This window comes from Camelus bactrianus, chromosome 7 (assembly GCF_048773025.1).
Source record: "Camelus bactrianus isolate YW-2024 breed Bactrian camel chromosome 7, ASM4877302v1, whole genome shotgun sequence".
NCBI lineage: Eukaryota > Metazoa > Chordata > Mammalia > Artiodactyla > Camelidae > Camelus > Camelus bactrianus.
In genome coordinates this window covers 40,854,394-40,881,339 of record NC_133545.1, presented here as the reverse complement: position 1 = coordinate 40,881,339, position 26,946 = coordinate 40,854,394, and the positions used below count along the sequence as shown (strand labels likewise).

Genomic DNA, 26,946 nt, shown 5'->3' with positions numbered 1-26,946 from the left:
TATCTGTGACTAGTAGGAATACTGCTATTCTGTTTTCTTATGTGTTGTCATATTTTTTTATAGCAATGTATACCTTTTATAAACAGAACTGGTAATGGTGTCATCATTGCTATTCTTACTGTTACTACTCTTGAACTACCATTACTCATACTTCCAAAGCTCAGATTCATACTTAAGTTTTTCTGACTCCAGGTGTGTGCTCTTAGCCCTCAGGCCCCATGGAGCAAAATCTACTTTGGGATAGTATCATTGAGAATTTAATCCTATTGGACACTGGTCCCATAAGATTCTTCTGGGAGAGAGAGTTCTGTAAGCTAAGCAAGTTTGGTAACAAAGTTCAGCAGTGAAGAAATCTGGTTAACTCATTTTAATTCAGCATTTCCAAAATTAATTTCACAGTAATTTGACTTTTTTTTCCCCCATTAATCCTTTATTGAAGTTCTATGGCTCTCAAACTTTAGTGGGTGTGAGAATCACCCCCACCCCCAGAATTTTTGATTCAATAAGTTGAGGTAGGGTCTGAGAATTTGCACATGTGCACAAGTTCTCTGAGGCAGTGGTTTTTACACTTTGCTTTTTTAGCTCTTAAATAATCTTTTAAACTATATAAACTCCTGGCACATTTTTAAGTTGACATCTAATTTTTTTCTTATCATAATGTTTAAATAGATGCAAGGGTTCTAGTTGTAGGAATATTAAAAGTTTTTTTGAGTTATATTTTGAGTTTTCTTTATTTTTTATTTTTAAAAATATTTTTATTGAAAAAAAATGGGCTGCTTCACTAATTTTCATGTCATCCTTATGCAGGAGCCATGTTAATCTCTATACTTCCAATTTTGGTTTACGTGCTGCCGCAGGGAGCACAAAAGTATTTGTTTTAAAATACTTATATCACTCTTAAATTTATACAATGGAATAAAAATATAAATACCTTAGTGTACTGAGATTGCCAGCATCCTTTAAAACATCCATGAATAGGCTAGTCTGTAATTGTTGGAAATTTTATATCATTCCTTTTCACCTTGAAATCATATTTCTGTTTTATTTCCCCCACAGAATTTTGCCCTAGAGTATCATACTTTTATGTTTAAAAGTCTTCATTGGTCACTTTATACTCCTTTTCATGTATTTATATGTATGTGTGTATTTTAAAGTACTTATACATTAAATTTCATATAAGTATACTTTAAATTTCACTAAAAATTTCCTTTTGCCATCAAGCTCTAGATAGTAAACATACTGTAGTTGCTAATAATATACAGTTGGTCAAAAATAACATTGAAATTATAAAAATTTTATATATTGGGGCAGCAGCAGTCTTTAAATAGGCCATTCAGGTGATTCTGATGCATGTTACAGTGTGAGAATTTCAGTTTACCAAGAAGAGAATTATTTCCAATTTACCCTAATAGTGAAGTTGTAGATATTTGAGGGTATCCTAACTCAAGGCAAAAGCCTCTAACTATTGTTCATTCAACTGTTTTGGGTTTTCAGCCTTCTCTCATTTTTTTGGCCTAGGAATTTGTATCTTTCTTGCCAGCTCATTAATGTTTTTAAGACTTTTTTTTTTTTTTTTTCAATCCTGGATTTTGAGTTGTTTCTATTAGGAGAGTTGGCCTAAGTACCTGTTTCACTCTGTTCCGGGAACAGCATTCTCTATTATTAAATTCAGGAGATTTTGCCAGATTGCTTTCTAGGGAAATGCAAGCTAAAGTAGTAATGTGATAGCACTTTAAGCCTGTCAGATTGGCAGAAAGTAGTGTAGTAATAACATACCATGCAGGTGATAGGGGTTGTAAGTGATACTGGTGTAAATGTAAATTGTTCTGGTCTTTTAGGAAACTTAAAAACAGCTTATGTCAGGCGACTAGGTTGGGGGAAGTGTGCTTTCAGCAAATGCAACTGGCTATTGCTCTCATTTTTCTGTGGTCAGGACTGGAGAAAAATATGAATGAATGTTAACCAGTCTCTTAAGTTTAGAGGCAAGGGGGTGGGGCTTTTTAACTGAACAGAAAGAATAGACGAATTTAGGGGAATTTTACATAGGCTTGGAAGAAATCATTGAAAGCACTGAAGATTAAAATATTACAACTTTATTCCCTACTAATCCACCAAAAAAATATAAAAGAAAAGTGAGAAAATAAAGGACTGCGGTGAATTAAAAAAGGGAATTGTTATGCCAGTGGTGTGCTGGAACCAGCTCTCCCTGGAGTTGATAAATTCAGGATTTTGGCCACCATAATTAAAATTATATAAATTTACAATTAAAGTATATTTTGAACAAAGATAATACTTAAAACTCACCATTTCCTAGTTATTTTATTACATTTTTCTATTAACATGTTCTTGAGGTTATTGACAGTATCTATTAACAGTATCTGAATGATGGAAATACTATGTAACAATCTCTTCCCAATTCTGTGTTTGGTAATGACACGTTGGTAGCTTAAAATCAGACATAGTTTATACTATGGAAATCAGCAAATACTAAAAAAAATCAGAATTTTTTTCCCCTCTGGAAAGTGGTTGTTAAAACATTTACCAGAACACCACTGGGTATGACATTTTGCTGTTTGATACACCGATTGCTTTTCATCTCTGTAAATGTACTTATTTTCTGATGTTTTAGGCCTTCCAGTATTAGGGATAAAGTGTTAACTGTTCTTAGGGAAATGGAGATCTACTTATACTAGTTTACTCAGTTTTTTAAAAACATATCTTAAGCTTAAAGGAAGATAGGCCTTTTATTTAGCTCTTACTTGTATGTAGATGTGTTTTTGCAAATTTGTTCTCCTAGGCTTTCAAATCATTGTTATTTAAAGATATTTTGAAGAAAAATCTTCCTGTATAACAAATACAACCAGGCAGAATGTCTTTCTTGTAAGCCATTAGTTTCACTTATTGAGTTCTTTATAGCAAGATGGAATATACTTTTTTGGTCCTTTTTAACCTGGACGTGTGTGTGTGCGTGCGTGTGTGTGTGTTGGGGGGGGTGAGGGAACGGAGAGACAGAAGAGGGGGTTTGATTGATTTAATTCTTATAGCAGTTTGCTTAGATGAAGTTGACCAGTTAACACTAAGAAACATTATTTCCTCTAGTATTTTTGCTTATGATTAGTATTTTTTTTTGGTAAGATTAAAGTGTTGTTAATTATTTCCTACTCATATATTTGGTGTCCTTATGTTCCGGTACTTTAGAAAATCAGTGAATTAGGAAATTATCCACAAAACTTGTGATTCATGTTACATTGATCTGTCATACATATTTTTAGCACTTACAGGAATAAGAAAATAAGATTGAAATATTGTGAAAATATTACTCTTGAGTTGCTTACTTATTACTCTGTAGTATAATGGTTTACATTTTTGGATCTGTAATTGAGCCTTTGTGACTTTGTCCAAATCATTTAAATACTCAGTCTCTATTTCCTCGGTAAGCGGTGATAGTAAGTAGTACCTACCTCACGTGGTGGTTTTGAAGATTAGATGAGGTAATGTAGCATTCAGCAAATTGCTTGTTGGCTCTTAGTAAAGTGCTCTGCAAATGTGAGCGAAAATCCTTATGATCAGAAAAACATCTGTTTTATTCACTGAAATGTTAAACCACTATTTTGGTTGTATGATATATTCTGGATAAACTTCAGTGATTTTCCTAAAATACTAGATAGTCCAATTGCTATAGAATGGAATTTAAAGGTTCTTATTTCCCCTAGTAATTTAATTTGCATAATGACTTGTTGACCTTAGTAAAAAATTACAGACTTCGTCTTCTTTGCCCTTCCAAGGCTGCTTTTTAGAATAGCTATTCAGTAACTCTTATGTCCAAATAATAAGCAAAACAGGAATAAGAAGCAGAAGGGAGCACTGACAACACGCCACTCAGTACTACTAGAAAATTGGCTGCTTAACCTCATATTTTGTATTTATTTGCTATTTTATTCTAGGTGCCTAGAGTTGATATTGTCTTGCCAGTTTTTATTCTTAGTATTGATTGGTTTTCCCTCTTTTTTCTACTCTGCTACCTCTATTCCTTCTGGAACCAGTAGTTTAATGGTAAGTATTTAAATAAGATTTACAAAGTTTTTGACCTAGTGAGGAATTTTTTACCCTCACCTATGTTGGTGAAAACTTTGTAGACTCCAGATGGTCTCTGTGGTCTCCCAGGTTTCCATTGTTGCCTTGTGTGTGTGTAGACTGATGAACTTAAGTTTTGAGGTACTTCTGTCCTTGCATGCTGTGTCAAATGGCATCCATTGTTTTTATGTTTCATAGTGGTGTTTTTCTTGGAGCTTGCATTCTCCTTTCCCCCTTCTTTCTGCTGGTTTTTTTTTTGTTTGTTTGTTTTTGTTTTTTTTTGGGGTGGGAAGGAGAAAAATCTTTCTCACATCTGTACTTTTATTTTTCCTACAGTATTTGGGATCTTTCCAAATCTTGCCAGTTAGATACCTGTTCTATACATGTTAAAAACTTAACTACTATTATCATCTTTGGGCAGAATTAGAAACTGAGTCCATGTCCAGTAAATGATACTGCTTTTATCTGTTGACTCTTCGCTGCTAAATTTGCTATCAGATGTTGTGTTGCCTTAATTCTCTTTTTAAATTTTAAGATAGTTGAGCCTTTTAATTATTTTTAAAAGGTAGAAATATGTTTTTTAGGATTTAGCACAGCAGTATCTATTTGTCATGCTATTTCCTCAAAACTTTTTTAATTTAGTGATATTTGCATTTACCTCCAAGCCTAATTAATTCTTTTAGCTTAGATTATGAAATACAATTTAATTGATTAATAAAAGGATGAGACTAGATTTAGAGCACTAAGATTCAAATAGTAAACTTTGGGAAGTCATTTTCATAAAATCTCATCATCAAAGAAAATGTCTTAAAGTTTTTTTTGGTTGTTATACATAAGAAAGATGCATAAAACAGAAGAATTCAGTTTTACAAAATGAAATTTAAAAACAAAGCAGTCTTAATGGGGGTAAGGGGTGTATAGCTTAGGGGTATAGCTTAGTAATAGAGCATGTGCTTAGCATGCACAAGGTCCTGGATTCAATTGCCAGTGCCTCCATTAAGGGAAAAAAAAAATAAAAAAATAAAAGCAGTTTTACAAAATGAATACCGGTGTCCAGAAGTAGATTGAACATTGCCAGTCCCCCAGAAACCCTCCCCTATGTATTCTGATTATGAAACCTTTCTTTCTCCTAGAATAATCACTATCGTTTATGGTAATCATTTCTTTGCTTTTCTTTGTTTTTTCATTTATATTTGCAATTCTAAAGAATGTCTTTAGTTTTGCCAGCTTGATGTAAGTGTAATCATACTCTTATTTTTGGATTTTATTTCTTTTCCTCAGTATTATTTTTGTAAGATCCATTTATATTGTGTGTAGTGTATGAGAGGACTCTAGTAATAAAAGAATAACACAAGAAAAACAAAAGTTTATTAACACGTGTGCTTTATGTTTACATGAAGGAAACCCAGGGAAAAATGAATAACTTTCTAAGATGGCTTAGAATTCAAGCTTAAACACAGTCACAGTAGGCAAAGGGGGTGGGATGTTGGTCTCTCAGAGGAAGTAAATGATTTTTAGGAAAGATGAAGGGCCCTTAGAAGAACAGATGAGAGGTTATGATAGTTTGTGAGTTTGTTTGTGGTGTCCTCTTCTAGTCTCCTCTCCTCTGATAAGAGTCCATCTTCCCTGGTTGATGAAATTCCTAGCAGGGGGAGGGAGGAGGGTGGATTTCTGACAATTGAATTCTGACAACTGAATTGGAGGATGTCTTTATTCAGATGAGAGGAGTTCAGAGGAAGCCTCTCCCTGCATTGGTGGTTGTTTTTCAAGTGCCTACAGCTCAAAATAATGAATATACCAAAGTGGCATATTCTGTTACCCTTCAATACTTGTGGTTAATTTCATCATTCTGTTCAATGAATATACCACAATTTATTTAACCATTCCATTGTTGGATATTTGTTTGCATTTCACTGTTATAAACACTGCTGCTGTGAATATTTTAACATGCATTCTGGGGAACATGTGCACAGATCTTTTTAGGACAGTAGTAACTCAACTTCTGGTCCTCCGGCTAGCAGCATTGCTGTTGTCACCTGTAAACGTATTGGAAATGTAAATTCTTTGGCCACACCCTCACCTGCTGAATTAGAATCTCTAGGGTCCAAGGAACCGAAACAAGCTCTCCAGGTGAATCTTACATGCGTTAAAGTTTGAGAATCCCTGCTCTGAGATAAATACCTTGAAGTGGATTGCTGAATCTTAGGCTGTGTGTACCTTCAGCTTTATTTAAATAGTTTGCCAATGTAGTTGTATCAGTTTTTACTTAGGCTGGCAGTATTTGAGAGTCAATTCTTGTTCTATAACAATATTGTCAAAGTTTTAGTTTTTTAATTAGAATTTCGGTATTTCCTGATTTTACTTTTAACTGCAATTGAATTTTGCTTTTTCAGATTTACTGAAAAAATTGACTTATTAGGTTTACTGAGGAATTTTAAAAATATTATTGGAAGAGTTTTCAAACATTCCAAGAAGTAGAAATAGTGCAGTGAACTAATAAGCTTCATATACTCATCATCCACATTTACCAGTTAATTATGTTTTGCCATATTTGCTACGTCTCCTTTCTATGAAAAATTTTAAGCCAAATCTCAGATACCATGTCATTTCACCCCATATACACAAATGTGCATATCTGAATTACATTTTCTTTACATAATGATAATGTCTTTAGAGGGCCTTTTTCTATTTTAAAAAGAGCAACATCATATTTAAAAATGTACAAATTCTAAAATAATGACAAAGCACAATTTATAAACTGTTGTCATTGGAATATTATGAGTGAGATTTTGAATAAACTTAGTCTTTCAACATTCTCTGCACTCTTCTAATTCTGTATGCAGTTAGATAATCATACTGAATGTTGTTCTTTCAGCAACAGAGTCAAAAATTTAGGTTTCTTCAAATGATTGATTACATAGGTTTTGCTTTTAGGGATAAGAAAATCTTTTGAGTGCTTAGCAACTCAATACTTCTCTGATAAAATTCAGTGTGTATAATGATGTCCAAGCTGATGACTAGACTAGGCACCGAACAGAGATTATTCTGAATCAAGGCGTGAGTATTTTTTGAGTGGGTCTACTATATTGGTTATTGTTAGATAAAAGAGAAAGTATAGGTAACTTCCCAGGTAGATGAGAAGGCAAAAATTAAATACTCTAACATTGCATGTTAAAAGGTGCTCAGTAATATTTGGCTGCTTTTTGCATTATTGTAGTTAAATTAAATACTAATTCATGCTGATTAAGAAACTACAGATACAGGTAATATGTAATATATGTTGTTTTTAAAAATGTCAATTAATGGTTGAGAGGGAAATGAGGCTGGAGTTGGGAGGAAACACACAATACAAGGCTTTGTATAATGAATAAAATGTTTCTGTGCATTTTAAACAGATGAGTGACAAAATCAGGTTTGCATTATGAAGATGGCCTATAGAAGCAGTTTGGGGAAGGGGAGGTGTAGAGCAGATATGTATAGACGTTACTATGATAATCCAGGAAAAAATAGAATAGCTTAAATCCAGAGGAGTGATGGAGCTCTAAAGAAGAGGTTTAATTTGACAGGTACTTGGGAGGTAAAACCTATCAGGTTGGTGATGCACTGAGGAAAAACAGGTTTGGCTTCAGGGAAGCAGTGATAATACTGGCCTGACTGGAACATCATCATTATTCTTCAGTTGTTTCATATTTCTAAACTTTTTAATCAAGTTCACTGGCAGCTTACAAAGTTTTTGTCATAACCAAAATTTGCAAAATGGTTTTCATAGCTCCCTATTTGAAACAAATATTCAGACATTCTGAACAGTTTTTAATAGCTTACTCCAGGAATCAGCAAACTTTCAGTGAAGGGCCAGATAATAAATATTTTAGGCTTTGCAGGCCATTTGATCTGTCACTTCTGTAATGTGAAGCCAACCATAGAAAATATGTAAGTGCATACACATAGCTGTGTTCCAATAAAACTTTATTAGTGGACACTGAAATTTGAATTTCATATAATTTTCTTGTGTCACAAAATATCATCCTTATGTTTCTTCTTTTCCAGGCATTTAAAAATGTAAAACTGTTTTTGATTCAAGGGCTGTACAAAAGCAGGGGTGTTTGGCCTTGTGTTCATAGTTTGTCAGTTACCCTAGGTGTAGTTTCTTTACAAGATACTTTTAAGATAAATAGCAAATAGGCTGTTAGATGTTAATTCTTTTCATTCCTAAGGATTTATAAATCCTTAAGTCTGTAATGCTGTTATTTGATTCTTACATTTGTAAGTTGAGGGGACCCAAGAGACAGGAATATGCATAGAAACGAGGAACTCCCAGCAAACTCAGTATAGCTGGGGAAATATTTAATGCAGAATGAATTCCCTGAAGAACTGTATCTTTAAGGAGGTAATTAACACCATACCAATGAGAAGTAGTTCCAGAGGTCAGCCCCTATGGGAAAGAAAGTCAGTAACTTTGTCAGACTATTGCAAATGTAGTAAGAAAGTGGAGTTGGGTTATACTGTAGTAGTAAGGAACTTGATTTGTACTTGGGAGTTGCCATTTCTTTTGGCCTTTGCTTTTCTTGGAATACCATATACTAGTGATTTCACCTTTTCTACTAAACTTGAAAACCCTTATAGAACTAGCCTTTTAGTTCTTTTTCTTAAAACTACTTTTTTTTTTTTTTTTGGCTGGGGGAGGTAATTAGGTTTGTTTATTTTTAGAAGAGGTACTGGAAATTGAACTCAGGACCTCCTTCCTCTTGTGCATGCTAAGCATGGTGCTCTACTGATTGAGCTATGCCCTCCCCCTCAGGCCTTTAATTCTAAATCAAATTTGATATAAGTCATGAGGATTTAATTATGTATGCGTGGTATTAGGAAATATGACATACACTGAGTCAGATTATTTGAGTACAAACATAGTGGGCAGAGTTTTATCTACATAAAATCAATACTGATTACAGTCAGGTGCCCAACTGCTAAAATTAACATTTTAATTGTGATACTAAACTGTTAATGTATGTTTAGTTTTCATAATTATCTCTTCATTTTTCATGGTGACCTTAAAAATTAAATTACTGACAATAACAGAAAATACTTTTAGCCAAACACATTTAAGATTTTAAAGCCCCAGTTGCCAGAAAAGCATTTTAAAAAATCCTATCAAGCTTTGCTAGGTACATTTTTCATTTGATTGGGTATCTAAAAACAGTTATTTGGTTAAGAATGTAGTGTTTGTGATATATAGATTTATGTTAAATTTTCACACACTTTATTAACATTTATTTGTTGATAAGAAATCTCTACATTAAAGCTATATTACTTTTAAGAAAAACAATAAAATGTTAAATAATTAAAAATATTTGGCTACTATTTAAATTATAATTTTGTTTCCATTATTAATTATTTTTGTTCCCTTGCATTTCAGATTAGTATATTGGTACATGGGAAAAGTGGATTTATTTATACAAGTGTAAAATAGACCAGGATGGTACAAATATAATTGAAATCTAGTTCTAAAAGGTTAAAAATAAAAGTATTTGGTATACTTTGTTCCTGTACATAATGTGTGGCTCAGTTTTTTTCTTTCAACTTTTTTTGCATTTCCAATTTAAATATTTTTTCTTTTTTGGGCAATATATAGTGAGAAGGAAATAGAACTATAGAAGAGAGGTTGCATTATTTTTATTCTTTGCTGTATCTTTCTATTTTCCCACCTATGTTTTAACAGTTCTGCTTTAGCCAGTACAACAGGCCCGTGTACTTTCTCTTCCTTTTTAAGCCTTCCCAGTTGGATCCTAACCTTTTTTCTTTTTTCTAAATAGCTATTCTTGGGGAATCCTTTAAGCCTCTAATTCCATGTGAGTGAATGGGATCATTAAAGATTTTAAAATTTAGTTGATTAGGGTAAGTGATAAAAGATTATCTCCCACAGAAGCAAAGTGCACACTAAAAATTTTAGGATTTTATTAAAAATTAAGTCCTCTAAGAATGTAATGTGCATATCATTCCCTGATCTTTTTTAAAAAACATTTTTATGGTCAATTAGAATTTATACTATGATTATTTATCAGAAGAATATGTGCCTCATGTGTGCTTCTCTTTGATGTTTCTATGGCTGAGTGGAACATTAAACCATTTAAATGTGGTTTTACATGAAGCAGCATTAGAAAAGCACCAGCTATTGTTCACCAAGTAACTTACTCAGTGAACTATTGTATAATTATTTGGTGATCTATTGCATAGTTATTTGGTGAACTGTTGTTCACCTCATCTGCTCCTACTTGCTAAAAAAATTAAGTTTTACATACCCTTGTCTTTGATTTAGGTTAAATTCTGATAGTTGACAGCATGGGAAAATCTCCATGTTGTGTGTAGGTGTTCATGTTCCCGTGCTGGTGGGGGACTGGGGGAAAGCTGAAGGAGGGAGAGAGGAAGAGGGGGAAGAGAGAAAGAAACATAAGTGAGCCGTGCTTTACAAATGTAGTCTAGCTAGCTCTTCAGAGCTGCCCTTATTAATTTGAGCCCTAAAGAGAGAACTGTGGGGAGAGAAAAAACTCCATACTTTATCTTCAGATTTGGGCAAGAGGAAGGCTATATTAGAGGGAAAACATAGCTATTCATTCATTCATTCAATAAATATTTATTGAATGTCTACTCTGCTTTGGCATGGTGCTGGGAAGTAGGAATCTTTATGTGAAACATGAAGATATATTTCAAAATCATTCCTTATTTTTTTTAGTTTGGTCAAATATTTTGTATATTTTATATTTGTATTTGAAAGTTCTAAAGACATCTAACAGTTTCATTGAGACTATAGCTGCCTGTAGTACTTGAAAAAAAAGTTTAAGTCTGATGAAGTCTGGTTACTGTACCAGTTGTAATTTTGTCTTTATTTACATTTTGAAAAGACTTAAGAGCTTTAGTAAAATTCAGCTGAACCTTTAGTAAATCATTTTTGGAATAGTTAAAACATGGTAAGACAACACGTACTAATATGGTAGGAACAGTATGTATATCTTACAGACAGAATCTGAAGTGAAACAGGTGATAAAAATTTATAAGCCAAGCGGGCTATACATACCAAGGTGATACTGATTCTGGAGTTGTGGTCGGATGCTTTCTGCAACTCAGGAGAATTGGAATATGTATGTTTAGAAGCAAACTCTTCTGGGACATTGAGCTTACTGAGAATTTTAGTTGTACAGATTTTTTGTAATATTTTGCCTTAAGCCAATGAGGGTTAAAAAGTTATTAACTATAGTGGTTAGAATTCATTGTAATAATTATTCTCAAATCTATAGTTATTTAAATTTTTTTCTCTTCATTTGATTTCTGTGCTAATCTAGAGCCACAACAAAACTAGCATATGGCTTATATGTTACATGTGACACCATAGGCTAGTGGGCATTATAGAGCTGTACTGTGATTTAGATGAGAAGCTGTGGTTCAGAGGTGCTTTTCTCTGTCTAATATGTGAATTCCCAGAGCAAAAGCCATTACTCCATCCTCTGCCTCCCCTCATCCCCCAGCTGAGGGAAGATTCCACAGCAGAAGTTACTGTCCTAGTTATAAAAATGAATAAACTGACTGCTGTTGAAGCTCAGTTCCAGAAGTGCCTTGCATATTGCTGTGACTTAATATTTGTGTCCCCCAACCCCTGAAATTAATATGTTTAAAATCTTAATGCACAAGGTTATGTCGGTGATGGGACATGATTAGGTTATGAGGGTGGAGTCCTCATGAAAGGGATTAGTGCCTTAAAAAAAAAAAAAAAAAAGGATACCTATAAAAGAGGCTCCAGTGAGCTCCCTAGCCTCTTTCACTATGTGAGGATAAAATGAGAAGTCTGCAACCAGGAAGGGGGCCCCCTGATCTCCAGAACTATATGAAATACATTTCTATTATTTGTAGTCTCTGGTATTTTGTTACAGCAACCCGAATGGACTAAGACACGTATCTAGTCAGATTTCTAAAATTGCCCCAAGAATGCAGACTTTTACTCTTGGCACTGAGGTTTCCTCCTTTTCTAATAGTGAACTTGTTTCTATCAGTGAGGAATAAAAACTGATTACCTCCCTTTGTCCATGTTTTGCTCATTTGGTGCCCTGTTTCACTACCCTCCTCCCCCAGTAAGATGTGTGGCCATTTTGAAGTTCTCTGATGACAGAAGATGTTCAATACATTGAATTTTACAAGATTCATTTGTACTAGTTAAACCACTGATCCCTAGGTCCTTATACTATCATTAGCATATTCTCTTATATTGTAAATTAGGGACACCTTGTTTATATTGCCACATGGAATTTATTTAGTTTTCTATGGGAGCTGACCTGCTACATACTACCATAGTTTGTTTACTTTTCTACCATTCTGAATACTATTTAGATCTTCTGTTCCCCTTTTCCAACTGTTTAAGAAGAGCAATCAGTTGTATTCTATTTGGCCTTCTTTTGTAAGATGGAATAATTTCTTAATTCAGTCAAACAAATTTAAAAGAGAAATACTTAACCTTGTTTGTCAGTTTTCCCGGAGAAAATACCCATGTTGCTGAAGATCTTTATTTTCTAATAAAGCTGTAATTTTCTATATCGGAATTACTTTCTATATATAAGGGCTCACACAAATTACAGTGACAGAGAAGCATACTGTCAGTTGTGACCCACTGTTGAGATCTTACATAGTTAATCTATCACATTTGTAGGTTATATGTATTTAAAATAATCTAGACAATATAAAAGCCAAAATACAGATGAGAAATAAAGCTAAGGGAAAAAAGTTGACAGTTGATTGATAAGCTAGAAGACAATTAAAGCAGTAATAAAATAATGAAAAATAAAAGGAAACAAAAATGAAAAGATGAGCATCTTTGCAGTGTTATGAATATGCCCAAGACAAACATTTATGCATGTTATTCTTGCATTTTATGATTTAAACAGTGGCTGCAAAAGATTTTCACTTGGTAGAGGAAAATTATTGAATCTCCAGTACTTGATTTTTCTGGGTTTGTGAATAGTTTCCCAAATATGGGAAGTACATTTGTTAAGGTATCTAGGATTTGATATCAATATGGATTTTGATTTGCTTGCAGTTCTTGGTGTGTGTTCTTAATCCTAGCCATTAATTTTGTAGAATTTTGCCACTGTTTACAAGAATCACTTGTCCTAGAAAACAAGTTCAGAATAGATCCCCTATAATGGTTGTATGTATGAGGTATTGTAAACTGCAAGTTTAATTGGTCACAGATGCTTATGAGAGCGATCTAGTAGATGAGTGGACTGGAGAGTGTAATGAAAAGAGCCCTAGTTCTGGGCTTACTGCTGACTTGTTTTTTACTTCCCTGAATTTTCTTAACTGTAAAAGGAGATTAGAGTGGATGCTCCTTTAGGGCCCATTTACAGTCTCGTAAAGTTGTTTCTAAATGGTGGAGGAGTAACTATAGTGAACATGGAGAAGTGGCTTTTTTTAAACAACACTGAGGGCATTGTTAGGTGCTCCTAGCATAAAGCATATATAATGCCCAACCCATAAGTATTTTTTAAAATTAGGAACCAAAAAAGGGGAGAGAAATTACTGCCCCCCCCTTCTTTTTAAACTACAAAGAAACCTGCAGGGTATATTTAAAGTACACTTAAAGAACATTTTATGAATCATTTCAGTCTGCTGATGTATAACATGAAAAATAATACTTCTTTAGCTAGCCTTTCATTCATTCCAGTATTTGAATATCTACTATGTGTCATAATAGGCAGTCTGATGGCTTTGGTACTAAAAAAAAAAATAGATCATAATTTTTACTTAAAATTGCTTCATTCATTTTCTCTTTTTATTCTCATCAGAAATAGTTCTTTTAAAAAGATACTATGTGAAAAAAGAATAAAGAAACAATTGTCACAAAATGGTACATGGTAGAAAATAATGACTTTCCCTAGTGGACTTAAAATATTCTGAAATAAACTAAACTTTTTAGGAATGTTTGTTATGAAAATTGATATACACTGATGTTAATTTTGTAGGTTCTCAAAGATTATTTTTGATGATTTATAGGATTAAATATTTAAACATTTAATCTGATAAATATGCTTGTTAAGCAAGGTAAGAATGTATTCTTACATTGTGTTGTGGTAACATTTTCTATCCTGCCATTTAAATTTTCTTAGAGATATTTTTGTCCTTCATTAAGTAACTGTCATTTTTAAACATTAAAGGTTTGACCTAACTTTCCCTTTGGCTTCTTGAGCATCTTTTCTTTTGTAGCAGAAGTTTTTTCCATAAGACCACCATGATAGTTACAGAGAAGATAGTCTGCAGCTCATCTTGCCTGTGATTCTTTGTTTAGGTAAATTGGCTTGTATTTTCTGAGAATTTTCAAATCAGATAGTCCTGTTTGCCAAACTCTGAGCAGACCCTATTGACAAATGAGATCGCCTCAGTTTACTCTCTAGACCTTTTGCTGTGTGCCATATAGTATGAAAAGTTGCTTATGGAAGTTGCTTTATTTGCCTTTCTTTTTACTGGCATGTTTTTACTTCTTTTTATTGGCATGTTTCAAATTTATAACAATTTTATCCTTAAACTGAATTTTTTTTTTAAATGCAGTTTATTCTTGCAAACAGTGCTTAGGTCTCTGTTTGATTGCAGTCGGAATTACCAGTAATTAGAATTTTTTAATCTGCCTTTAGTTGTGCCATTATAGAATTAGGCCAACCATACAATTCATTCATAGATGTATTGAGATATTTGTTGAGTTATGACTGTAGAGCTAGCTGGATGCTGGGGCAGGGTGGTGGAATAGAATACTTAGGAGAATATACAATTTCTGCCTCACAGGTATTATCAAATTTGGGAGATAAAATATACACATGAAACGTAGATGCTGCTGTGTATCAAATGACTGTTATCAGTAAATGGAATATAGTAGGATGGAGAAGGACATGGTTTTGAGTTCTTTTAAAAGGTTTGTTTGAAATAGTGAGACTTAATCTGGAATTGAAGGGATAGGAATAGGTTTTTAATAAATAAGAGAAAAGATATGTGGACTTAAGAGCAAAGGCCTAGAGGTGTGAATGGGTATATTCTGTTGGAAGAAAAGGATTAAATTGCCTACACCAAATTTGTATTAGAATAATAGTGATTATGCAGAAAAGCCTAGTCTAGGGGAGAATAGGGTGTGTGCGTGTGTGTGCGTGCGTGTGCACGTGCAGTAACGTAAAAGATGATCTCGAGCCAGGATGCTGTGGTAGATAGCTTGATAGTTAAGGAATTGGAAGAGCTGAGTTTTGTCACTTTTGATTTCTTTGCACTTAGACTGCTTTTCTCTTTATATGAGCAGTTTAAACCAAGACAGTCTGTAGACGCCTTTCGCTTGATGTTCTTTCAGTTTCATTATTGAAGACAGGAAATGGCAATTACTGTTTTGTATTACTTTATGGAGTTGGTGTAGCAAATTGAGGTTACCTGCTGTAAAAATCGCCTGAATATATGACTCTGTTAATTTATTCCATTGTTCGTCACACTCAATGCACATATACCTCAGGGAGTTTTAAGCCTATTGGTTGTTTCCTTCTAGAAATTATTTATATTAGTCAAATCACCTAATTGAGATTGGTAGGAATAGAGTTTTGTTTAAGGGAAGGTATAGGTGAATAGTTTTGATTTGGAGGAACTTGGAGTGCTAGCTTTGGGTAGAGAACACCCATAACCACTGGGATGGATAGAACGGTGGGCACACCTGGGGGAGTGGCAGAATATTTGGATTATTACAAAGGTTGAAGTAGGAGTCCTAGTCAGGCGTCTGTTGTATCTCCATAGCAGCCAGCATAGCTTATATTCCTGTTCTTTCTCTCTGAATTCTGGTAGTGGTAGAGACAATCGCTTCTCCAGTGTGACTCTTCCTGGTGTCTTTATTTTGTTTATAGCTACCAACTAAGCAAATACATTTAGAGGACTTGTTTGCAGTTGTAAAGTGATGATTTAAAAAAAATTATTTATTTATTTTGGGGGAAGGTGGGGAATTAAATTTGTTTATTTATTTTAATTGGGGTACTGAGGATTGAACCCAGGACCTCATGCATGCCAAGCACACACTCTACCACTGAACTATATCCTCCCTGCTAGAGTGATGATTTTATAGGTAAATCTTCTAATAGGTGTGGTACTCTCATCTTCTGTTTCCCCCAGCAAATTCTGACTGTGGGTGCAGATTTTTCTGTCTTCAAAAAAACGAAATAGAAAGCTCGCCTTTATTTTTCCTGCTCATTGGTGTATAGTGTCCCTTGGTGTCTGCAGGGGGATTGGTTCCAGGACTCCCATGAGTACTAAAATCTGTTCATGGTATAGTATTTGCATATAATCTAAGTACACTTTAAATCATTTCTAGATTACTTATTATGACTAATAACAATGTAAGTGTTATGTAAATAGTTGTCAGGGTATGGCAAATTCAAGTTTTATTTTCTGGAATATTTTTTCCTCCTCAATATTTTGATCCTGGTTAGTTGGATCCATGGATGTGGAACCTGCCAATAGGGAGGGCCTACTGTATTTACTAGACTCAGGTGTAGGAGCAATCCTTTTTGCTTGTGGAAGAAGGAAACAATGTACAAATACTAAGTCAAAGTAGGGTTGGGTCACAGGAGATGTAAAGAGGAATCTCTTTTGCCTTAATCATCAGAGTGGAAAAGGATAAGGTATTCACAGTTACTGTTGCTGTTTATTTTACTATATAAAGTAACTTTGATATGGCAGGAACATCTCAATTGAATTATTACAGGAAGTTCTTCAGTCTAAAGGATTGGAATTTTACCATTGGAGTGTCATTTTAGAACTGTACTGTTTTAAGAACTTAAAAAGAATAAATGAATTGTCTAAATTTGAAAAAGGGATAATTTTAATAAATAATGGCCACTTTTTATTGAATATTTTCTGTGTTTCAGGCACCGTAATCTTTAATCCTCATCAGATTGCCAGTATGTAGGTGATATTCTCTATGTTTTACAGGGAAGAAATTAGACCTCAGGGGCTTAAGTACTTGCTTTCCCTGGTGTCACATACTTTATATATAGCAGAAACTACATACCCAGGTTTGTACCTAGATCTTTTGGACTTCAAGGTCTGTATTTTCACTAGAACGTTAAAACTAGTAAGGAAGATAGACACATAAATCAGTAATTAGAGTGCCATGTGCTATATATTGCAATATCAGAATTATCATCAAAGTACGAAAGAAATATAAAGGGAGAGAATAATTAAATCAGCTTTGAGATGAAGCATTATGAAGCATTTAGAGGATTCCTGGAGAAAGGTGACTCCTGAGTGGGATTTTGATGACAGCTTAAAAGTTCTTCAAGGTAGAGGAGAGGGAAGAATAACATTAGTGTTTCAGTACCTCTGTACTTATAGCTCATTCTACTGTTCATTCTCTTCTTCCATGTCAGTCTCCCTGTCCTGTTTATGCACGACAGGATCATGCCATTCTTATCCCAGTTATTGTTAGTTGCATCATTTTTTACATTATTGCCATCTCTTATATATATATATATATATTCTAACAATAATTCCTACAGTTGTTTACACCTATTAAATAAAATGTGTGTGGTGTACTAGCAATTGTGTGTGTATATATATGTGTGTGTGTGTGTTTTGTTTGTTTTGTTTTTTATAAAAAAAACACTACAGCTTGTCCATTCCTGAGTTCTCAATTTGAATTAATCTCTTGGTTGGATCTTGGGACTTTGAATATTTGAGGATATGTTTCTTGAGTTGCACTTTTTTCCTGTCTAAGGGTTCTGACGACATCCCTCCTCCCCACTCCAAACCCCAACACATTAAATGTGTCCCAAATAAACTCTTTGTATTAGTCTGTGGAGAATTCTGAGACCATTAAGATTTCTGCCATTCTCATCGTCAATCGTAGACATCTTTCTGTCTAGGTGTTCATTAGGATTCTTTTTTTAAAATTATCTTTTATAATTTTGTTCTCATCTTTGATTTCATTCTCTTCTTTGAGAGAAGCAGCCTTTTGTTTTCTATACGTTTCATCTTTTTTTCAAGTCCCTGCTATATCTCTGTTGTTTTCCGTAAGTCTGCTTTCCATGTCAGTGATGTTATCACTAGCTTTTTCTATTTCCTTCTGATTTTTTTCTAGTTTCTATTTGTTTCAGATTTATTGTTATATTCATTTCCTGAACTATGACAGCTCTTTCCTGAGTTACTTTCATAAATTGTCTAATTTATCTGCCTTTTTAATGTTTTTGTCTTTCCTTAAATAGAGATTCAATACTTAGGTCCCATATTGAATCCTCTCTTATTATTCATTGAAGAATGGAGCCAGTTCTAGTTGGGCCTGTTGTAAGTGAAGACAGTGTGGGGAAAAGAGCTGAGGAAGTGGCCTGGGGCAGCCCACAGCTTCCATTGAGATGTGTTCCTGCAGAAATATTTTCGCTAGGCTGATGTGTCCTATGCTCTTCTTCCTTTAAAATAGTTTAAAAAAATTAAACCAAGGTAGTGTACGTATGTATTTTGAAAACACATAGTACTTCTAGTCTAATAATAAAAATCATTATTCTTTTGCCTCAACCTTCCCCAACACCATTTTTATTTTCTGGAGGCAACTATTTTTTAACACCTATAGCTATTGGCTGTAACATTTACTTCCGTATTTATAAACAGTGTGCCTATATTCCTGTTTTTAATTCTTTTTAGATGTTAACTGTTAACTGCCTATTATGGAAGATGAGGATTTATATGTATCACTTGTCCTCGCTTTTATCCTTCCAACTTCTGAGTGTGTTTTTAAATGACAGTTTGCTTAAATTGATGCTCATTGCTTATGACTATGGATTAATTTCCTTTTGTGTATTTGTCTCATAGTTAATAATTGCCTCATCATTTTTGCTTACTTAATTTTCTAAGTTCTTATCAGTTCTTCCTGAAGAATTATAAAACTGTCTAAATGCAGTAGTTTTCTATACTACTAAACACATGGAGAAACCTTATCAGTTCACTCCCTACTCCTCAGCTAACCCCTCCTCTCCTCCATTTCCCTCTCCTCCCTTCCACTCTCTTGTCTTCTCTGTTCTCTGTCTTCCCCTCCTTTGCCTTCACTTCCCTCCTTCTCTCTTTCTCTCCCTTCTTGAACCCTCTATTCTCCTCTTATAGTCTGGACTAGTAACCTTCTAGACCTGCTACATAAATATCCAAGGAGGTCCCTTCACCATTCTCCTATGAGAGATCTTGTTTTCTTGATCTTGGTGTTTTTCTCTTTGTTTTCTTCTTCTCTATTTGTTGCCTTGTTTTAGTGGAGCAGATGTTCTAGAAGTTTCTCAAGAATATGCATAGGGAGGAAAGATTTTTATGCTTTTTAAATCAGGAAAATATCTGTTTATCAAGTGTGAATATGTGATAGTTTGGGCATATTCTCTGAGTGAAATAATTTCCTTTCAGAATTTTGAAGTTTTTGCTTCACTCGTCTTCTCCTTTCAAGCGTTGCTGTTGAGAAAACTAATGCCTTTATGATTCTGAAAAACAGTTGAACTACTCTCAGTATTTTTTAAATTAAATTAAATTTTTATTTAATTTTTAATTTTTAAAAATTAAAAAAAATTTTTTAATTAAAATATTTTTATTGAAGTATCCAAAAATATTAATATCATGAAAGACAAAATTTAAAAGTCTGGGAAACTCCTAGATATTTTACTTTGATCTTTTTTCTTTCTGAAAAGTTTTAGATTTTGTTCTTTATTCCGAGAGCATTAGCTCTGTTATGTCATTGTAATGTGCTTTGGTATGGCTGTTTGTTTTCATTTGTTGTACAAGTACATGCCTTAGGTCTGTATCCTCCTGAACTTCAGTTTGGGAAATTATGTCTTTGACAATTTCTTCCTCTTTCCTCAAGTCTGTTTCTAGTTGGTTAGATGTCAGACCACCTGGATTGAACTTCTGATTTTATTATTTACTCTCCTGTTTGACTTTTGGGAGATTAAAAAAATGTGTTGAGTAATGGTTAAGAATTAGGCTCTGGAGCCAGAAGGCCTGTTTGAATTCCATATTGCCAATTTCTAGCTGTGTGACCTTATATAAGTTAGTTGCTCTTTCTGTTTTTCATCTGTATAAAGTAGGGTTAATAATAATGTCTAACTCACAGGATATGGGGATAAATAAGTTAATTCATCCAAAGTGCTTAGATAATTTCCTGGTCTATAGTAAATTTTAATTGTTGTTATCATTTGGCATCATTATTACTTCAAGTTAAAATTTTAACCATCTACTTGAATTTTTAGTTTCTACCTGAAGTTTAGTTTTCCAGAATTTGTCTTTGCTTCTCTGTTCCTACCTTATAGCTTTCTGTTCTTGTTTCATGGATGTAATATTATCTTGAATTATTGAGACAATTGAGGAAATTTGGAAGAAACCTCCAACATGTTAGATGGACACCAAAACAAATAAATACAAACAAAATTAAATAATTAAATAGAAACCTTGTAATTACAAGATTTTTGGGGGTCAGCAATGCTGAATTTTTTTTCCTGCTTCTTGCATTGACTATTTTATCATAGTTCCCCTTTTCTGTTAATTTGTTTTGGTATATAGCTTATATGTTGGAGGCTTTTTCTAAATTTCCTTGTAATTAGGTTCAAGTTATATTTGGCGGGAAATACATAAGTATCATGTTCTTAGTGAATCACATCAGGGAGCACAGATGTCAGCTTGATTTTTTGTTGGTGATATTAAGTTTGAACATTTATTTAAGGTGATGTCAGCCAGTTTCTCCATTTTAAAAGTACCTTTTTATCTTTGTTAATTTAGTGATTTGGGGTTCTGATACTTTCACAATGTGTAATTATCCATCTGTACTTTTGCATACTTTTAATATTTAAAATAGTATAATTTATTATGTTATTATCCATTTTGATGCTCAGATTGTCCAAATTTGACCAGGAGAAGCCTTTTCAAGCTGGTTTCTGTGCTTTTTTGTGCATCCATATTCAATTTTTCTTAATCTTGCACAATATTAATATTCAGGATATTCAGGATGCACCTTGTACTTCCTGCCTTAGACTTAGAACCAGGCGTTTCGTCAAGGATTCCTGGCTCCTTTTCATGGGAAGTGATATCTAGAAACCCCAAATCTCAGGGGGGTGCCCTTTTTGCTACTGAGGTGTCCTTGCTTCTAGGCCCTTTAGGTTATAGAGAATGTCCTTTCTTTTTTATAGCTGTGTAGTAACTCCCTTGTGTAGATGCATAATTGTTGATTCACCAGATCTCTTGTGGTTCCAATATTATGCTACTTCAGAGAGTATCACGATAAATTACTGTGTGTGTGTGTGTCTTTTAATTAAAATATAAATGTATTATCTTTTGAGGTTCTGTGAGTAGACTAGGATCAGTTTATGGAGTTCCCACTTGGAGTCTTTCAAGCAGTTGAAGATGGAAAGTGGGGCTGGAGTCACCTGAAGTTCAGAGTAATTCAACATTCAAGGCGGCTTACTCAGTATGCCTGGCAGTTGATATTGGTTGTTAGCTCAGAGCTCAGCTTGGGCTGTCAACTGGAATGCCTACCTATAACATCTCCATGTACTTAGGGCTTCCCAGAGCATGTCAGCTGAGTTCTGAGAGGGAGCATCCCAGAAGGCCCAGGTGGGAGCTGTGAGGCTTTTTAAGATTTATCTCAGAAATCCCAAAACATCACTTGTGCATTCTATTGAACAAGCAAATCATTAAGACTGGCCTAGATTCAAGAGGAGGAGAATTAGTTTTCTTTTCTTAATGTGAGGAACAGGATACATAAAATTGACAGCAATTATCTTTAAAGACTATATACCATAGTCTGCTTTTTAGCAACCATAACTCTAAATCCCTTCCATACGTAAAATGTACTCACTTTCTTCCCAAGTCCAAGGCAGTCTCATCTCATGAAGGCATTGATTTGAGGTCCGGGATCTTGTTACCTAAGTCAGGTCCAGATGTGGATGAAGCTTCTCATGTGCAGCACTTTGGTAACAGTTCCCCTTGACCTGAAGACCTTTACTGAGATCTTTATTTCTCTATACAGCTTTGAGTTACTGTCTAGTGTCTTTTCACTTTACCTTGTAGAACTCCATTGAGTGTATCTTCTAGGCCAGGTCTAGTGGTAAGAGACTCCCTCAGCTTTTGTTTTCATAATTTCTCCCTCACTTCTGAAGAAATTTTGCCAGATATAGGATTCTTAGTTGACAGTTTTTTCCTTTGAGCATTTTAAATATATTTACCTATTGCCTTCTAGAGTCCAAAGTTTATCATGAGAAATCTACTTACAATCTTATTGAGAATCCCTTGTATGTGATAATTCACTTCTCTCTTGCTGTTTCCAAGAGTCTCTCTTTGTCTTTTGAAAGTTTGGTTATAATGTATCCTCATGTGACCTCATCTTTCATGGAGGTCATTGAACTTCTCAGATGTTTATATGCATGTCTTTCATCAAATTTGGGAAGCTTTCAGGCATTATTTCTTCAAATATTTTCTCTGCCCCCTTTTCTCTCCTTCTGGGACTCTTACAGTGCATATTTTGGCCTGTTTGTTGGTGTCTCACAGGTCTCTTAGGCTCTGTTCACTTTTTTTCAATCATTTTTCTTTGTGTTCCTCAGAATTTAAAGTGTTTTTTTTTTTTTTTTTTTTTTTTTTTTGTAGTGTATCTGCTGTCAGGTCTTTTTCAGGGATAGTTCTGTGGTTTTTTTTTTTTTTTTTTTTTCTTCCTTCGAATAGGCCATACTTTCCTGTTTCTTTGTATGCCTTGTGTTTTTTGGTTGAAAACTAAACATTTAAATCTAATAGTGTGGTACCTCTGGAAATCAAATTCACCCCCTTTTCTGGGGTCTTCTGTTTTTTATTACTGTTTTTTGGAGATGTTGCAGGCTGTCTCAATGCTGAGGATCATCAGCCTAAGGTATAAACTTCAAAAGTCTTTTCTAACTCTTTCCCTGGACATGTATAGTCATTTTCTACTTTTCCCCATGTATACAGTTTTTTTTTTTTTTAATAGTCTAATCCTTAATGCCTGGCTCCCCAAAGGGGAAAAATAGAAAAATGAAATGAGGGGAAAGGCATACACCCTTTAAGTCCCCTTGAAGTCTCTTCAGCTAGAGTGGGAGGGGTTTACAACAGTAGAGGGAGGTCCAACAACAGTGCCTTTCTCTTTGTATCTTCTGAATCAGAAGCAGCAGTTAGCAGTCAGAATGCATATTCCCAGTTTTGGAACACAGGATCTTTTTGCCTACCCTGACTCCTATAAGCTGTGTACAGGGTGCTCCAGAAACAAGTATACCACTACCTACCATGTGGCTTCTTGTGATGGGGGAAGGAAACTGCCTCTGTGCCAAGAGCTGAAAAGAACCGCAGTATGTTGTCCAAGTCTTCCCCTGGAAGTTGCAAGCCTTCAGGAGACTCCAGACTTCCAAAATAGGTACTTCAAACAGATTCTGCCCATGCAGTTGTTATCTAGGTGGGGAGGTAGATTCCATTAGTACTTCATACTTTGTCATTTCCCATAATCCTCTGTCGTGTGGGGTTTTTTCCTTCAGGAAGAGGTCCTAGAAATGGGATTGCTGTATCTTCTGATACATGTAAACACATGTAATATGGTTATTACCAAACAAATAACCTGTGCAGAAACCTTTTCCTGTTGGCACCCAAATTACCCTCTATAGAGGATGTACAATTTTTGCACTCCTACTAGCAATGTATGAAAGTACCTGTTTCTCCACAGCCTTGCCAACAAAGTTGTCAAGCTTTTTAGTTTTTGCCAATCTGAGGTGAGTAATGGTATCTTAATGTAGAGATAAAGTAAAATCTAAGGAGAGAAAACTGTGTGTACAAAGAACCACTTGGATTTTGAATTAAACACATGTGCTTCTCTCCTCCCTCTCAACCCACTAAAATGAGACTAAAGAAATAAACAGAAGAACTTGAAAGTGCTGTTTTCACTCTGACACTGTGCAGATTTTCATTTATTTAAGTGTTAGTTGCTTTTCTTTCTTTTTGGTAAGATATCTATTCAAAACTGGCCCATTTTTCTAACAGGTGTTTGGTTTTTCTCAAATTTTGAGTTCTTTGTATATTAAGGATATTGTCCTCTTGTGATATATATTGTAAATAGTTTCATTTTAAAAAAAAATTTTCCTGCTGTGTCTCAATCTTGCAAAAATTTTTTTCTTTTATTCCATTATGTTTATGAGAGAAGCCCTGAAAAGCTCTTTGGAAGACCAGGGCTTACCAACAGATGAGGATCTTGATGTCTCATTCTGTGGAACTTCTGATTTGAGAGAGGAATCTACCAGTTTTCTTGGCAGAGATGGAAGGAGGGGCATTTTTCAGTACTAGATCTTTATTTGTTTCCTTGTTTTCTTCTCTTCCCCTTGCTGTGCCTGGTGTCCTCAAGTTAGTCTGTTTTGTTTCTTTTTTCCTATAGTAAACTTTCATTCTCCTGATTTTGTTGAGGAACTGTAGTTGCTTGGCTATATGTCATGGATTGGAGACTTGAGGATCTTTTTTATTTAGCCTTTGAGTAGTCTAGATTTTAACCTTATGCCTTACCATTGTCTTGGGAAGTTTCTGGAGGTATAGATTACTGAGTCCTTTGAGAATTGTGTAGAGACCATTGGCTTACTTCTGCAAATACTTAGGATGTCTGTTTTCTCAGTACTGTTAATTCCTTCATCTGTTTGTCTCATCTACTGCTGTCTCCATTCAAGTTCTTCTTTATCTAATTTTTATTTTATTATATTTATTCTCATTTTAGTAGCCTTCAGATATAAAGAGAAAGAAACACATTAATTTATTATATTTAACTAGAAATGCAGTGGTTCTTTGTACATACAGCTTTCTCTCCTTAGGCTCTACTTTTTGGGCAGTTGGATGACTCACAGTGGTTCACAATATTGTACTTTTATTTGACAATTTAGAGTTTATGTGCCAGCACTCAGATGATTTTGATCAGTAGTTAAAAAAAATTGGTTGCCTCTTTTATGTCCTGTTAACTTCAAGGGAAGAAAGTTTTTACAATTCTAAGCAAAAGATTGTTACTGGTCCTGGAAATATGAATGCTGCTGGGGAGTCTGTCTTCTCCCCCATTTGATCCACTTTTTGTGGTATTGGTATAGTCTTTGTATAGGGATTGTAGCTGTTTTGTAGTTTAATTCTAGATGAATCCCTTTTGCTTTTTCTTCTTTTCCATTTTGGTGGTTTTCAAGAAGTGGGAAGTAAACATACCTTTATTCCTTTCTTTTAAAGTGCATTTAATACAATGTGAAAAACTGCTCAATGTGATGTATTTCATTTGGGAAGTTGAATACCTGGATTAAGTACTCATGCCAAAACCTTTTTCCTAGTCATAAAACATTCTGCAAGAGGTATGGCTCTAGTCTGACTTTCTTGGTTGCAGTGAGTTTCATGTCAAGACACAGGAGGGTGCCTGTAAGGTACTAAAAGTAGAGAGCTACCAGAATCTGAGGCAGCTTTAGGGACTCTTTCCACTACGCTTCTTATTAAGCTATTGTCTCTCATGGCACTTTGCTCCTCCCTGCACATCTGTTAACATCTCCATGTTAACAATTTTCTTGTGCTTGCACAAGAAATAGAAATAGTCTCTATCCTCTTAAAAGTTCGGCCAACACATGACCCCAGAATAGACACCCCAGTTTCTTTATTTACACGTGACCTTTCTGCTTCAGCCCTCTGCGGCTAATAAGTGTACTCTGTCGCTATTTCTGAGTCATATTTCAAAAAAAAAATGAATTGGCACAGACCATCTTTTTGTACCACTTCTAATTTGTTGTTCCTAGCCAAGCTATAAATGGGCTGTCTCAGATCAGTTCAGCACTGCTCAAGCAGGTGGGGAGTGTCAGGGAAGGGAGCAATAGGTTAGCAGGGAAACAGCAAGGAACCATGGATGGACAGTTCCCCTTGGTACATGAAGGAGCAGGATAGAGCTGTGTACGTAACATACTCTTTCCTTCAACCTGCCAGTTTATTTTTGAAAGAGTACTTTAGGCAAATACTTAGTAGTGAGTGAAAATTGAATATTATAGGAAACTAGCTAATGTTTGAGTCAAAATTGAGTAAGAAATCTGCCGTTTGGTGCTATTTTCTGTTTGTGCACTGTGACTTTAGTAGTGTGGTATGGCAGAAAGACTACTATACTAGAAATTAGGAGTCTTAGAGATTCTAGACCTGATTTTGCTGTTCTGTGAAAGGCTTCACTTTCTTTATCAGATAAATTTTTAAAAGGTCACTGGAGTAGAATAGTTTCTAAGGTACTGTTTAGCTATAAAACCTGTCACTCAAATTATACTATACCAAGCTGAGAAATTATACTGTACCAAGCTTGTTCCACAAGAACAATCAGAATACAAAGCTATTATAACAAAATCATAATTTCACTTTAAAAAATGAGAAATGAAAATAATTGGACTCATACATTAGAAAAAGATACAAGAGTTTTGTAGTGAACCAAATTCTCATTAGAACTTCTTTAAATGTGAAATGGGATGGTCTTCATGAACTGGTTAAAATCAGATGCTATAGTCACACACTCTTTTTCCAACTTAAGTTGCACATAAGTAGTGTATTAATGTATAATATTGAAGTTTGAAATGCTTTTTGTTTTCCATGCTTTTTTAGAAACATAGTTGAATATTCTAAAGAGTTAAGTAACATGAGTTTCTTTTACTTTTTAGGATTTAAGTGCCCTGTATGCTCAAAATTTGTACCCTCAGATGAAATGGATTTGCATCTTGTGATGTGTTTAACAAAGCCAAGGATAACCTATAATGGTAAGTTGAGTGCTTTAAAATAATGTTTTAATAGAATTACCTTACATTTTATGGATTTCATGTTTTGGCTAAAATTTAAAAA

General features: G+C 34.4%; 1 protein-coding gene and 1 non-coding gene across 3 annotated transcripts in view; one reads left to right on the top strand and one right to left on the bottom strand.

Annotated features, from left to right (window-relative positions):
- ZNRF2 (zinc and ring finger 2) overlaps positions 1 to 26,946 on the top strand; it is an 84,501-nt gene that overhangs the window by 19,948 nt on the left and 37,607 nt on the right. For both annotated transcript variants that reach the window (XM_045508084.2, XM_074367289.1), the window contains exon 2: positions 26,769 to 26,864. In XM_045508084.2, coding sequence (XP_045364040.2) covers positions 26,769 to 26,864 — 96 coding nt within the window. The remainder of the gene's footprint in view (positions 1 to 26,768; positions 26,865 to 26,946) is intronic.
- Positions 763 to 864, bottom strand: LOC123613464 (U6 spliceosomal RNA). Its single transcript, XR_006720821.1, has one exon. It is a non-coding gene; the product is annotated as a U6 spliceosomal RNA (small nuclear RNA).